General features: G+C 48.8%; 1 protein-coding gene across 1 annotated transcript in view; it reads left to right on the forward strand.

Moving 5' to 3' along the window:
- Positions 1-15,439, forward strand: part of HTT (huntingtin) — a 114,234-nt gene that overhangs the window by 10,895 nt on the left and 87,900 nt on the right. The window contains exons 3-11 of the mRNA XM_023519670.1: positions 1,071-1,134; positions 2,884-2,943; positions 3,314-3,393; positions 4,980-5,118; positions 6,669-6,810; positions 7,512-7,690; positions 9,378-9,582; positions 10,747-10,794; positions 13,221-13,408. Of these exons, the coding sequence (XP_023375438.1) occupies positions 1,071-1,134; positions 2,884-2,943; positions 3,314-3,393; positions 4,980-5,118; positions 6,669-6,810; positions 7,512-7,690; positions 9,378-9,582; positions 10,747-10,794; positions 13,221-13,408 (1,105 nt within the window). The remainder of the gene's footprint in view (positions 1-1,070; positions 1,135-2,883; positions 2,944-3,313; positions 3,394-4,979; positions 5,119-6,668; positions 6,811-7,511; positions 7,691-9,377; positions 9,583-10,746; positions 10,795-13,220; positions 13,409-15,439) is intronic.

Here is a 15,439-nt window from a genome sequence, read left to right on the forward strand (position 1 = left end):
CCCCCCCCATCCTGGTCACCGTCCTCCAGGCCACCTTTGAATCTGTGGCTGGGCCTTTTGAGTTGCATGTTCAGGCTTAGACCTTGTTCCCATCGTGGGCTAACCAGCCTGAAGAAGGTTCTCTGACACAGCTCCTGACACTCCCTCCAAAAACGATTTCTTGATCGTCATTAAGGAGCAGATGTTCCCGCTCCCTTCTCTGCGGGGACCCTTCTCACCTGGGTCGCAGCTTCTCACCTTTTCTTCTCTTTCCTCCACTCCCCGAGTCCAGGCCTGGAATCTAGATGAGGCGTTGAGAAGAGGTGGCATCTCTTCTCCTTGAAGGCTCCTTCCTGGTGATACGTGGCCAGGTGGACAGAGGCTGGCTGACTGTTTCCCTTCTTGTTAGGGTCTTGAAAATAAAACCTTTCTTTGGAGCCTTCCCAGCGGCTTCCTCTGGAGAGTGGCCACGTCATCCACTGGCTGAGAGATCACCCTTCTCCCGTCACAGGTCCGGCCTCCTTCAGGCAGACAGTCCCCCTCGGCTCCTGCGTTTAAGGAGACTGAGTCTCGCCTCGGCCCCCCACTAGTCAAACAGGTCTGGGAAATGTGTTTACTCTGAGTCTCAGGTGTCCTTAACTGTAAAAGGGATCAGACAAGGTTTGTGCGCCGAGTGTGTGCGTCTGTGTGTCAGACGCAGGAACGCACGTGCTTGATGTGCTTGGCGTCATCCTGGCCATACTCTGGTCCGCAGAGGTAAGAAGTGTTCTTGCCAGCCATGAGGTTCTTAGATTCTTCCCCAAAGAGATTGAGGGGCAGGAAGAGCGCCAGCTGCTCTCCGTTTTCTGCTGCGTGAAGTCCGTGCTCCCCTGTCGCCCCAGGAGTCTTCCCGGTCTGGCAGGACCCCGTTTCTTGGCTAGCCGCGCTTTCTATGCTCGGGTGGCCGGCTTCTCCGGAGCCACAGGATTCTCGCTCCGTCCGTCGGGAGCAGCCTTGGGGCGGTGTCCCTTCACCAGCAAGCAGCCGTCTGGCCTCCTGCCTCTCTTTCCTCTGCCTGCTTCAGGCTTTGGCTTGCGTCCTGTCTCCCACAGTGATGTAATGGCCAGTGGCCATTTAACCTTGTCCTCCATGCCCGGCAGTCCAGTAGTGACTCACGTGCGTGGGGTCCCACAACATGTTTGCAGAGGACCTTACTTCTTCCCAGGCCTAAATGTCCTTGTTGCTTTTATTATTCCCACTGGAGGGACCAGGCTGGGCTTTTCCGTTCTGAAACTTGGTCTTTAGAATCAAAAAACCTAAACGGGCCCCACAGGTCGCCTTGGTTCGCGGCAGGAGGGGGTCAAGGAGGGCAGAGAGAGCAGTCTGGCCGCCGACCGCTCTGATGTTGTCACTGCACAGAGGCACCGTTCCACTTGAAGTCTTTCCTCTTCAGAGACCTGTTCCCAAGACTTGCGGGACAGGAGCGCGTGGTGTCTGTTCGGGGTGACCCTGGGTCGTAGCCCTAGGTCCTGGGTCCTTTTCCTGGCCCTGGCCCTGCTTTGTCCCCGTCTCTCTTCCTTGTTTCTGGTCTCCTAGTGCAGGGGCTGCAGCGAGTCCCGTCGTGCCTGCACGTAAGACGGGGTCGGCCCCTCAACCTCTCCCTTCTCCCTGGGTTGGGCCCTCCCCAGATTTCTGCTCCGCGAATGCAGGAGTCTTCAGGCCGCCTCAGCAGGTCTGGCTGGAGAAGGACAGCCTGGGTGTCGGGGTGGGCGCGGATGCGGGAATGGCCCCGTGGGTGCCCCGTGGGTGCCGGGGCCTGGGCCTTGGCTTCTCATGAGCATTGTAAACGCCCGGGAGGAGGCCCACACTCTATGTGGCCCGAGAGGACGGCCCGGTCTGCTTCTCCTCTATGTTGGAAAGTGCCCTGGGGATGGGACCCAGCCCACCAGGCGGGCTCCTGTCCTCAGGCCGTTTCCAGCCTCCTGCGGGGCAGCATGTGTCCAGAAGTCATGTGATACGCAGACAGTATAGACGCTCAGTTCTGAGAGGTGTTGGCAACCTGCCATGGCTGAGTCGATTTCTGTCTGGGGAGGCAGAGGAGGCTTCCTAGAGGCAGATCCGGCCGCCGGGGCTCCCTAGAAGCCACTGCAGGCCCCCTGGGGCTGGTGCGTGCTATGGGAGGAGGCGGTGGGGGTCAGCTGGAGGGGTTTGTGCTTTGGTTGCAGGGTCAGAGGGGCACGTACTCGGGGAGCGGAACCTGGTGAGGCGGGAGCCTGCCCCGGTTGGCGAAGGCCCTGTGGGATGGAGGCCATGTGGCCCTGGGTGGGGCTCCGGGGACGCCAATGAGGCCTGTGCTGTGAGGAGCCAGAGGCTCCTGGCTGGCCGCAGGCTCTGGAGGTCACGGGGCCAGCGGGCTGGGAGCACCGGGCATCAGGAGGACCGGACCTTCAGAAAAGACATGGGGTCTGCAGGGCAAGGCCAGGGACAGCCTCGCTGGCTTTGAGGCTTCAGGCGTTGTGATGTCGGATCATCATGATGTCGGACCGTCCGACACACTGCGCTTCAGTGAAGAGGGAGACCTTTCGGTGTTTTCTTCCCTGGTTGCCCGTTAATGGTTTCACATGAGAGCTTCAGCATGAACTTGAACCATCTGCCATTTAATTTTGATATTATATAGTATTTGATCATAATAACAGTTAAAATTTTTTCCCTTCTATTTTTTTATTCAAGTGAATGACCTATATCTATTTTATCCAATAACTTTTTGCATATATATGGTTTTTTCTTAATAAATAGGTTTTTTCTTTAGTTGCTCTTATATTCTGCTTTGCCCCAAGATTGACATTTAAGTTGCCTTTTAGCTTTCTTTAGCGCTGCTGATGGGACTGTGTCTGCTACGAACAGACCTCTTGTATTTTGTTGTAGGCTTTGATGGATTCTAATCTTCCGAGGTTACAGTTAGAACTCTATAAGGAAATTAAAAAGGTAGGCCTTAATTTTCTGTTATTGAAAAAATTGTACTATTTCACTGTATTGAGCAGTATATGTGAAATTTTATATTTAATGAGTAAACATGTTAAGAGGAAAAGCTGTTTGGTAAAGTAGACTATTTTGTTTTTCTTTAAAAGTTTACTTTTTATTATTTATTAGATGAGATGGGAACTTAAAATGGTAATTTATTTTTTATCTTTATAATTAAGCTCACTAGATCTTAAAATTTTGAAAGTACTAACACATGACTTTTTCTCTAAAAAAAGAAATTAACAATGAAAAACCTGCTTTTTTTATATGACATCATCTTGGTGACTGTTGTCCGTGACTTAAACGCAACATCCCACTCCTTAAATCCACTCAGAACGGTGCCCCTCGGAGCCTGCGTGCCGCCCTCTGGAGGTTCGCCGAGCTGGCTCACCTGGTCCGGCCTCAGAAATGCAGGTATGTGGACGCTCTGGATTATGGTGAGGGGCCAGCTCTAGGGATTCTTTACATCTCAGCTCAGATGTCCCCTTTTCAGAAGTCTTTCTTGTCCACTCTGCCTCCATATGGCGGTCGACGTTCTGTTAAGCGCGCTCAGAGAGATTCTTGCACACTTAGCAGCGTGCTCGTTCCCTTTCTGCGGGAGTACAAAGAGGCCTAGGAGTTGAGCGCCCGGGGACAGCGGGGTCTTCTCGGTCTGTCTTCTGCTGTGTCTCAGCACTGGTCGCGACGGTATCTGCACGTGGTAGTTGCTGAAAAGGTCCTTGTCAAATGGTTGGAGGTTGAGTCCCAACCTCATTATTGTTCACTGTAAGATTTGTAGAAATATAAATTTTCACCTGTTACCTGGGTTAAAACGTGAACATTAAGCTGTGAATAATGTTTTGACTAGTTGGAACAGTTCTGTCTTCATGGATTGAAAACGAAAGAAGGCCCAGCTTTCAGCCCCTTCCTTCTCAGCTGGCCCCCGGTCAGAGTGCGCGGGCCCTGGGCCCCACCCCCGAGGAGCCCAGCCCTCCCTGCGGACGCGAAAGGTGGCTGTTCCACTGAGTCTGAGTTTAATACGAATCTGATATGGCTGTAGAGATACGATTGCTAAGGAAGTTTCTTTTTATATGACTTTTGCTTCTCCTATCCTTACTTTGAAAAAATTGTTATATTTCTAAAATTCTCCACATCCCAAGTTCTCCACGTAGCAACCAATGTGACCCTAAAAAGCATGACCGGGTCAGGTCTTTTCCTGACGTGAACTCTTTACTCATCCCCAGAGCTGATCATCTAATACCCAGACTCCTTCATCAGGGCCCAGGGAGCCCCTGCCCTCGACAGCCCCGTCACCACGCACTCTCTGGAGACTCGCTGGCCTGGTTCTACTTCTTCAAAGAGTCTGGTTTCTCTTCCTCTTGACGGCTAGCTTATTTTTCCCCTCTGGTCTCAGCAAAAAAAAGTCATCTCCTTAGAAGGGCAGGGCTATGCTCGCTCACGGTGTCCCAGGAATAGACCGGCCTGTGGCCTTCTCCGCCAGCGAGGGCGCCTGCACGCCCACCCCGCCAGGGCGCCTGCACGCCCACCCCGCCAGGGGACTCCCCTCTCTCGCTCCCACCTTCTGCTTCCTCTCTAGAGGGCCAAGTACCGTGCGGGCCTTATTTAATTTGAACACTTAAAAATTCTTTGTAATGCTTCTTTTCTAAAAAACCTTTCTTCTCATTTCTTGACTTTTATTTTTTGAATGGTGTTTTCTTGTATTACCTATTTTCTAATTTAAAAGGTGTATTTTAATTATTATTATAATCTACTGCAAATAGTTTTTCAGACGAGCTTTTGAGAGTCCTCTGGTTGCAGGAGAAATGAAAGCTGAGTGTCTCTCAGCATTGGAACTCCGTTTGCATTTAGTCCTCTTGCTGTTTTACAGAGGCTTGTCCTCTTTCCAGTGCAGATTGTTTTGCATATAAAAACTGGCTTTTCTCCAACAGGGACTAAACTAATCACTCACGTTTCTCATTGAAGCGGACCTGGTGGAATAACCCATGTTCTCACATGCGCAGGCCTTACTTGGTGAACCTTTTGCCCTGTCTGACTCGAACAAGCAAGAGACCCGAGGAATCTGTTCAGGAGACCTTGGCTGCAGCTATACCCAAGATTATGGCTTCTTTTGGCAATTTTGCAAATGACAATGAAATTAAGGTATGTATGATTGTTACCTCAAGCACGTGAGTGAGGCTGGCGGGGTTAGGGCTTTCAGACAGGCAGTCATTTGAGGGGACTTCCTGAGGTCTGTTGTGCTTCATAATTTGGATTAGAAGCTTTCGAGTTGCCTGGAGGCACACCGAGAGCGTGTCTCCACTTCTGCGTTCTTACATGGGGGAAGAGTTGAATAGGGGGCTGGTTTATGCCCGCAAATTCCTGGGTGCCATGTCTCTGCCTGTCTAGCCTGTGCCCTCGTTTGGTCTAGGTGTCCCCTGCCAGCTGCCTTCTACAAGGCGTTCTCGTGTTATGGGACCTGGACCTGAGAAGGTCCCTCGAGCTCTCAGAGTCAGCTTTATTTTTTATTATTGCAGACTGTTCCGGTTCCCCACGGGCTGACTCTTCGTGATAATGCTTAGCTTTCGCTGTGCTTTGAAGTCTGAACTGACAGAATGATTTTTAATTTATCATTTCAGTGATGTATTTGTATGTTTACTCAAAGGAGTTCTTTGAGACGCCACTGTCTTTTTTTGGAGCTAAAAAAATTTGTCAGAGATAGGTTCACTGAATGGTGTCTCTCTGGGGAGGAACTGGAGACCACCAGCCACTGGGGATGTGCTGTGGCCCGCAGTCTGCTCCATCACCTCTCTGGTTCCGGACATTTAACGTGCAGGTTCACTGGGAGTTGATGAGCCTCCGGGAACTAGTTAATGCTCACTTCACTGTTTAGGAGAAAATTGTTTCTAAGTCCGACACCGGTCTGTTATTTGCTGCCCCTTTGCCGGGGGCCATACCTCCATTAGTGGGGCCCCGGTGGTGTCACTGACGAGGTCAGCAGTGCTCAGCACGTGCTCAACAGGACCTGGGACAACTCGTGTTCAGAGCATGGTTTAGAGTGATGGGAATGAATGCTGTTAAGCGACATCAGCATCAGACACTGCAGCCGGCTGGGCTGCCCTTCCCTTCCTTGGCTCAAGGCTTAGGTGGCTGTGGTTAGCACTGTAGCGCCCTGTCTCTGGAATGTCCTCAAAGTCCAGTGACAAAGGCTTGCTGTCTGTTGCTCAGGGAAACGGCGTGAGTATACGCTGTCACAGGTCAGTGAAGTTGCCTGCTTTCCAGACCCGAGGATGTCTCAGAGACATCTAGCAGCATGTACACAAGTTCTCTTGGGTCAGGATGTCACTGTAGGTGGCAAGCGCTCTCTTGACTTCATGATTCGTCCTTTATTTGTACTGCATTTACTGTACACGGTGTCATTTACTGATCCTGTCCTCAGACACTGTGGGTGCAGCTTTTCCAGAGCTGGGGCTTCCGCTCTCGTGTGGGGGATACAGGTGCTGCAGTCCCGCCCGGCAGGCAGGCAGGAAGCAGACCGCGTGTTTGCAGACCGCTCTGGGACACACTGAACTTGGGGCTTGTGTCTGGCCTTGGAAAGCCTCCCGTTGTTGGTCACTGATGTTCCACGAGGCCCCGGGGCAGGCTGAGTTTCACGAGGCCTGGCGAGCTTCTCAGGAGCCTCTCCTCCTGCCCGGGGCGTTTTGCGTCCGCAGGTCCTGTTAAAGGCGTTTGTAGCCAACCTGAAGTCCAGCTCCCCGACTGTGCGGCGGACGGCGGCTGGCTGCGCCGTGAGCATCTGCCAGCACTCCCGAAGGACGCAGTATTTCTACAGCTGGCTGCTGAACGCACTCTCAGGTACGACGTGTGCTCCTGCTGCTGCGCCCACGTCTGCTCCAGATGGACCTTGAAACTCTTTCAAATCAGGCAGGCAGTCCCTCGGCCCTGGGACCAGGCCCTGGGTGCCGGCCGACTGGGGAATGGGGTCTGGGTTTGAGCTGAGTGCTGAGAGAGGGCTGCTCCCCTGGGCCCAGGACAGCCAGTGGGGCAGTGTGTGCAGGCCAGCGTGCCGCCCCACCCACCTTCCAAGACCAGGCCCTCCACGTCGCCAGACCGCACAGCAGCCGTGGTGGCTCTGAGTGCCGTGAGTCCCCAAGGCCCGAAGCCGAGCCTCCGGGCCCTGCAGGTTCTCTGTTCGGGTCTAGGTCTGCTGACACTTTCTCCTGTGCTTGGGGCTATTGTGGAGTCCACGCTAGCAAATGCCAGAGCGGGTGTGGGTGTTGGACATTGGGTATGAAAGAGCCGGCTGAGTTTCTGATTCCCCAGAACCCACGACAGGGCCTTGCCAAGCCGCAGATGTAAGGCCTCCCTTTCAGCCACTCCGGGGCTTCGGCTCACGATGAGATACGCACGTATTTTCACCGTGAAGTTTGTGTCATCTTTGTCCCCCACTGCCCACCTCACGAGAGGGTTCGCCGTGGACCTGTTTTTAACACAGTAGGCTGTGGATCGCCAGGTAGCGGGTCAGATGTTACGAGGTCTCGTTGCCACCTCTCTAGGTTTGCTGGTCCCTGTGGAGGACGAACACCCCACCCTCCTGATTCTTGGGGTGCTGCTCACATTGCGGTACCTGGTGCCCTTGCTGCAGCAGCAAGTCAAGGACACAAGCCTGAAAGGCAGCTTTGGGGTGACACGGAAAGAAATGGAAGTCTCTCCCTCGACAGAGCAGCTGGTGCAGGTAGGAGCTGCCAGTTAACTCTGGTGCCGATGCATAAGTGACTGCCACTCAGAAAACTCACGTGAAAGGGAGGTGACAGGACCGAGGGGTGAGAGCGTGGCCTCTGGAGCCGGACCACTGGGTCCAGGTCCTAGGTCACGACGCCTGGCTGTGTGAACTCTGTACGGCAGTCCAATCAGAGTGAAATGAAGGTCCTCGCATAAGGGTGCCATGAGTGTCGCATAAGCCCCGAATCTGCTGGGCACAGAACACCATGCCCTGTTTCTAAACCGGGGCATGTGAGATGTGTTCACCTGCTCAGTAACCACGGAGCTCGCGCTGCAGCTCAGCTGTGTGTGTCCACGCGGTGGGCTCCACGCTGGGTTCTATTCAGTCTTTAGTGTCCACGCGGTGGGCTCCACGCTGGGTTCTATTCAGTCTTTAGACTCCACTTCTAGGCAAAGCACGTAGGATTTAAATAGTTCCGTAGTAGTATGTAAATGTGGAAATCCTAATAACGCGAAAGTGATGATGTTGCTAACAGTTGGGGGGCAGGTGAGGTGAAGGCAGTGTGGGACGCTGAGGTCATTTTCCCTAGCGAGTTTGTACACAATTAGATGGCTGCAGAGTCGGGGCGCAAGCTGGTTGTCCAGAGCAGGGCAGCAGCCTTGTCTGGAACAGCCCAGTGCCCCCTGTGCCCCCGCAGCCGCCTGGCACAACTTTGTGTGTGTGTGGGTGGGTGCGGGGGTGTGGGTGTGCGGGTGTGGGTGTGCGGATACGGGTATGCGGGTGAGGGTGTGCTGGTGCAGTTGCAGGGGTGTGGATGCGGGGGTGTGCAGGTGCGGGTGTATGGGTGCGAGTTGCGGGTGCAGGTGTGTGGGTGCACCTGCAGGTGCGGGCTGCGTTTGCCTGGGACCGCGACCCGAGCTGGGGAGGTCCCCGTCAGAACTTACACACGTGAAAAAAGTAGCCACTGCTGAGATTTGTGCTTTTTAATTTATACCCTTTACACTGTCTCTTTTTAAACGTTAGTGTTGCTTTTACGATGTTAAAGATTGAGCTGCCCAACTCAGCAAGCAAAACTAGAGTGCCGGTTAAATTTGAATTTCAAATAAATCATGAATAATTTTGTGGTGTAAGTGTGCTTGAAATCACATGAAACATAGTTATACAGCGAAGTTATTTGTTACTTATCTGAAATTCAGATTTCACTGGATGCTCTTTATTTTATTTGGCAACTCTAATAAAGGGAAAAAGAATAAGTTCGTTATGTCCACGGGATCTCTTGTAGTGTGTTAAGCAGTAATATCCAACATAACGCCTTAAAGGTTTTGAGAACTTTCTCAGTGACACTCAGGGTGATCGATGGTCCTTGCTTAAACGTGTGTCAGAGTAACTGCTCAGTGAGTGTGGGGCTTCGTTCTCCCTTCGCTGGTCGCCAGTTCAGGGAGATGAGGTCTTAATTAGGATGTTCTGCTTTTGTGGACGTGCTCTACTTTTAAGGAATTAATTTAAGAGTGAAAAAAATCATGGAATTTAGAAAACTACGTAGAAGCTAATGACCACAGTGGTAGATGTGACAGAGAAATTTTTAGGGGCAGAAAATAAGGCACAAATTTTGCCAATGTAAGACTGTCAAACACAAAAAAGGCGACCCCTCGTCCACATGTTAGAAACCAGAACGACCCCCTGCGTTTGCCGTCTACAGGTCTACGAACTGACTCTGCGGTACACGCAGCACCAGGACCACAACGTCGTGACTGGGGCCTTGGAGCTCCTGCAGCAGCTCTTCCGGACACCGCCCCCAGAGCTCCTGCAGGCTCTGACCACAGCCGGCGGCCTGGCGCAGCTCCCCGCCACCAGAGACCAGCCCGGGGGCCGCGGCCGCAGTGGGAGCATCGTGGAACTTATAGGTGAGTCACTGGGAAGGCCGACTCCGAATGAACCCTGCAGCGATGCTGGTTGCCCTCTGTCGGATAACGGTCAGCCTGGGTGTGTCAGGCACTGTGCACCTCCGCTCCTGAAGACAAAACTCATAAGGCAGGAATCGTCCCGACCTACAGACGGAGGAACCGGAGTGTGGAAGGCGAGGCGGCAAAATGAGGTCGGCTCCCTCCGGCTTGGCTGCCTCCACGTGGCCTTTCGTCTGTCGCGAAATGAAAACGTTAGGGGAGGTATTTCCAGGACCTGTCATCTCTGTTACTGTGCCAGAGGTGGGATCCTGAAGTCTTCTGGGGCGTTCCGAGTTCCTTTCTGCCCCAGGGTCCCTCCTCACTGTCCTGACAGCTTAGGAGACCCCCACTCCTCCCCACAGCACCTCTGCGCTCCGGGCTGCGCCCTGGGCCCGCCCCGTGCTACTGCATACCGACCACTGGCGCTCCGCGGCCGGCGGGCCCTGTCTGACGTGGAGAGACCCCCTCGGGCGCCGGACAAGACGGGAGCCCTGAACCGCAGCCTCTGGGACTGCGTCTGGCACAGCGGAGGCTCCTGCACCGCCTGGCCTCTCCTAGGCCCTGTGGCATGGGGTCGATTTAGTGCAGCCTCCGTGTGGCGTGGCCTCTACTCACAGCTTCCACAGCCTAGTCGGACTTCGATTAATTTGTCTAATTGCTGCTTCATTTAACATAAGTGTTTGCCTGAACTGTGAGCAGAAAATGTCAATATGCCCGTTCCCCATCCTTTGTACTGAAGAGCCCTTTTCTCTGTGGAATGCATGCCTTACAAATAATTGCTGAAATACTCATTTCTAATGATTATTTCTAATGAAAATTTCTGTTTGATTATTAGTTGACCAAGTCATCTGAGATTTCTGATGGTTTTAATTTGGCTCTTTAAACACTTTGTTTGAGCTCTTTTCACATTTTAGGTCATGTCTTTAGAACTATATTGGATGGCGATGTAGATTTCATGTTGAAATTTAAGTGTAGCAGTTTGGTGCTTAAGCACCGCATGTGGAAATACATTCACATATTCTCTAGTTTTAAAGATGAACCAAGCTTTTTGAATATTTTCGAATTCCTTCTGGATTTTAGCAGCTTGTTACCTTACTTTCATCTGTCATTTTCTGTGATTTACAGCCGGAGGGGGTTCTTCATGCAGCCCTGTCCTTTCAAGAAAACAAAAAGGTGATTATTTCAGAAATCAGAGTCTCAAATCTTACTGATCTTTCTGTGTCCGTAATACAGTCGACTGTGCCCATGCCTCTTCTCAGCGGACGGTTGTGTGTGTAAATATTGCTGGGCTTGACCAGGTCTGGTAGGGTGGCTTTTACAAACTGCTCGTGTATCAGAATTGCTTTGTCATAAATTTCTAATATTTTAGGTCAGTGGTCAGCAAACTTTTCTGTAAAGGGTCAGGTGCTACATATTTTAGCCCTGTGGGCCTCCCTGTCTCCTTTGTAACTATTTGACTCTGTCCTGTGGTGGGAAGGTAGCCGTAGGCAATACTAAGCTAATGGATCCGGTGTTCCAGTAAAACTTATTTCGGAAGCAGGCGAGCCGTAGTTTGCCTACTGCTTTAGGGAGTATGCTATGTTTTATAAAGATAACTTATCTTCCCAGTGAATTTTGTTTAGTATTGATCGGGAATAATGTTTGGTTAATTATATAATTAATTTGGGCCCGGTTATCATTTTTCAGCCATATTTATCTTTGTACATGCCCAAGTGTTCTGATGCAATTAATTTATTTTTATTAGATCCAAGTGTTTCTGATATAATCCGATAGTTTTGGTACACATTATCACTTCGCAACAGCAATTAGTTTCTTTTCTAGTCTAGATTTCCATAGGAAGTAATTGCTGTCATTTTTTAATTTTGAAATCTTCAAAGATTAAATCTTTTTTTATTGTGGTATAATTGACCCACAGTATACTAATCATTTTTGTGTCATGAGTTGAGTATTTAATTGAGAGACTAATGCCTAATATTATTTGCAGTATTGAATGGGATCTTAACAGGAATAATAGTCTAGCCTTGACTGACTTATATGCTGGAAGAACTTAGAAGCAATAATATTTGGACCATCATCGTGTAGGATGCTTAATCAACTTTGAAATTTTGGTGAAACACTGAGATTGTTTGAAAGCAAAGGGATTCTAGGAAAAGTTCGTCTCTCTGTTCTTGAATTTGGAGATTCCCAGGCTGAGTTACTCTGATGCGCGTCTTGCTTGTTTCTTAGCCACTCTTTCCAGTGATGATGATTGAAAGATGAGTCACGTGGTTGAGACGAGTTGTTTCATTTTCTTCTGTCTAGGACGTTGCTATGTCCTCAATCTTTTTATTTTTCCAGTGTTTTTTTGTTTGTTTGTTTTACACTTAGAGCTGTGGTTTTCAATTATTTATTGTTGTAGCCTCAGAATTCTTTTTTTTTTTTTCAGTTGAAATCTGCCAGTACATAAGAGAGAGAAAAGCAGAATTGTCGTTGTTGGATGTAGGATCAGGCGAGGCTGGGGAATGTGGCCTGGCATACCTTCTCTGGCAGCAGCTTGCCCTGCCCTCCCCGATTTGCAAACCGCTGATTCTGGACAGAGAGAGTTTGCTTTCACTGGCTCCTGAGCTCAGGCTGGGGTGGGGGTAAATTGCTTGCTCTGTAATAACAGACCCTTTTATTTCTCTGATAACCTGTCGTCATACCAGTTTCATCTAAATTTTAGGTTTCCTTTGCTTTTTTTTGTCTTTAATGTCACATGAATGTAGACTTTTGGAAGTTGTCACATGTATGACCTATTCTTTGAAAAGCAGTGAAATTAGAAATTATAAGTTCCTCATAATTATTTTGATAGTGTCATTTAATGATATTTATATATACTGTAACCATAAGATTTAATGAGTTAAGTCATGTTAAGGCTTTTGTTTTCTTTTTTTCTTATTAATACAGTTTGGAAACTGTTGTAAAATGTATTTTTAGAACTTTGCAAAACCTGAACTATTATTCCATCTTCCCAGACCACACAGTGCTTGAGTTCTGACTGTCAGCCACGGAATCTAGCAAACTGAAAGATAATAAAAGTGACCTTTAGGTATAAAAGTGTTACGTGTAAATTCCGATGTGCCATTGGAGACCCAAGGGCTAATGGGATTGGTTCTAACCATTCTTAAGACTGAAAAAAAGGTGATATAAATTATTTAACATTATCAGTAATCTAAGTCAATAAATATTTACTAATTATTAAAATTTTTTTTTTAACGCTTACAGCACCTGGTCTTCCTAGGTGGTCTCCCATCCAGGTACTAACCAGGCCCAACCCTGACAGGATCGGGCTTGTTCAGGGTGGCATGGCCGTAGACTAATTATTAAAACATTTTGTGGTACAGTTTGAGAATCATTGTTTTAAACTTCTTTCCATATAGGTTTATTGATTTTAATAGTACTCTATAATATCTCTGCATTCTTCGTGTTTAGCACTCGTATGCAAATATATACGACGAAGAGCTGTTTGAGAGGGTGATCAGATACGCTTACAGTTTTCCACTTAGACTGTGCCTTTACTTGGTTTTCAAAGTCCCTCCTTTCAGTGAGCCTAAACAGACCCTTGCTTCGTCTCTTCCTAGGGAAAGTGCTCTTTGGAGAAGCAGCCACCTTGGAGGATGACTCTGAGTCAAGGTCGGAGGCCAGCAGCCCAGCCTTCACAGGTAGCTCTCGGGGAGTGGCAGCAGCGTCCCTCTACCCTCCACCACCCCCCGCCCCGGTCTGCTGGCCCCTACCGCTGCCTGTCCCCTGGGTCTCTGAGGGCTCCTGCTCCTGAGGCAGCCGTTCATGGTGGACAGTCAGGCTTCTGGATAATGTTTGCTTGGAAGCATATGTGTGTGTTCTCTTGGTTTAGGCCGCTTTGAAGTTTGTGCTCCTTGTGGGTCTTTGAGTCGGGGATAGTGGGTATCTCATGACCTGCGTGGGTTGGGAGGGGGGAAACGGGACTAAAAGTTGTCTGTGGATAATTTAACTTGGAAGAACTCTACGTTTGTTTACAGATAGTTTGTTAAATTCTTGATTCACATTATAAAGGATGAGTGTCCACTAAGATACTGGTAATTGGGTTAAATGAGAGTGGTTTGGGTTGTATAATCCTATCCAAAAGAATATTCTTAGATAACTGAAAGTGAGGCTAAAATATTTGGTAAGGAAAATCTGAATAACACCAGTGTTTATTATTCATTTATTTTACAAAATATAAATTGACTTTTTAATTATAAAAGTAAAGTTAAAACAACAAAAAATTCTCAATAACAACAAAAAAACAAACAATCCAATCAAAAAATGGACAGAGGACCTGAACAGACACTTCTCTCTAGAGGACACAAAAATGGCCAACAAATATATGAAAAGATGCTCAACATTGCTAGCTATTAGGGAAATGCAAATCAAAATCACAATGAGATACCATCTCACACCTGTTAGAATAGCTATAATCAACAGGACAAGTAATAACATGTTGGAGAGGATGTGGAGAAATAGGAACCCTCATACACTGCTGGTGGGACTGCAAGTTGGTACAGCCACTGGAAAACAGTATGGAGGTTCGTCAGAAAACTAAGAATTGATCTACCATATGATCCAGAAATCCCTCTACTGGGTATTTACCTTAAAGACTTGAAAATCCATATCTGAAAAGATACATACACACCGATGTTCATAGCAGCATTATTCACAGTGGCCAGTACATGGAAGCAACCTAAGTGTTCTATGATAAATGATTGGCTAAAGAAGCTGGGGTACATATATACAACGGAATATTACGCAGCCATAAGAAGAGATGAAATATTGCCATTTGCAACAGCATGGATGGACCTTGAAATAATCATGCAATAAGCCAGATAGAAAAGCTTGAAAATCACATGATAATCACTTATATGTGGGATATAAACCTAATAGCAACAAATGAATAGGACAAACAGAGATTCATGGACGTGCACAGTGGACTAGTGGTTACCAGAGGGGAGGGGGAGGGCGAAAATAAATAAGTAAATAAATAAATAGATAAATAAAATATAATCTGAAAAAAAAACCATACAGTTGGGGAAAAAAAAAAAACCAACAAAAAAATTATAGCTATCCACATCATTAAATAATGCTCAAGTGCGCACTGACCCAGCGGCCTCCAGGAGTAACCACTGCTAACAGCTTGGCATAGATCTTTCTGGAGTGGATTTTATGTGATGTTATTGTGTTTAGTGGGAATCTTAAAACTAAGTGAGGAAAATGCGGTGCAGATTTATGCTATGGGAGAATACGGCCGACTTAGAGGTCTTCAGCAGGGTCTGGGAAGAAGGAAAGCCCCCCTCAAAGGGACGGTGTGTCGACTGTCTTTTCTGAGCATTGCTTGCCGAGCATCGGGATGTCTGTGAGGGCACGGGCCCATGCCCCTGCCTGGCTGCCGTGCCCGGCCCGTCAGCTGCGGGCCTTCGCGTGTGGCCCCTAGGGAAGGCCGCAGCAGCTGTGTAGGCGCTTGACGTGCTGACGTCACGGGGCGTACACTGTAGGTTCGCAGTGAATACCATTTGGGAGAATTCACAGCACCTGAAATGTGTCTGCTGCTGATCCTTATTTTATTAGTATGATGTAACACAGTGAGCAGTAAGACCGTGGAAAGCAGTTTTGGTCATGTTGGAAGGGTGCACTGTTGTCTTGTTTTGAAATATCCTAGTTCATATATTCACTGTACTTCGGCGGGGAGGGGGAGGGTTCTTAAAGTTAAAATGGTGATGGTGAATTTTAGGGTATTTTGCAAATATTTTGTCCCTGTTGAATATTTTTTCCCCGCCCTTTGAGGAAT

The sequence above is a fragment of the Pteropus vampyrus genome, unplaced genomic scaffold (assembly GCF_000151845.1).
Source record: "Pteropus vampyrus isolate Shadow unplaced genomic scaffold, Pvam_2.0 Scaffold231, whole genome shotgun sequence".
Taxonomy (NCBI): Eukaryota; Metazoa; Chordata; class Mammalia; order Chiroptera; family Pteropodidae; genus Pteropus; species Pteropus vampyrus.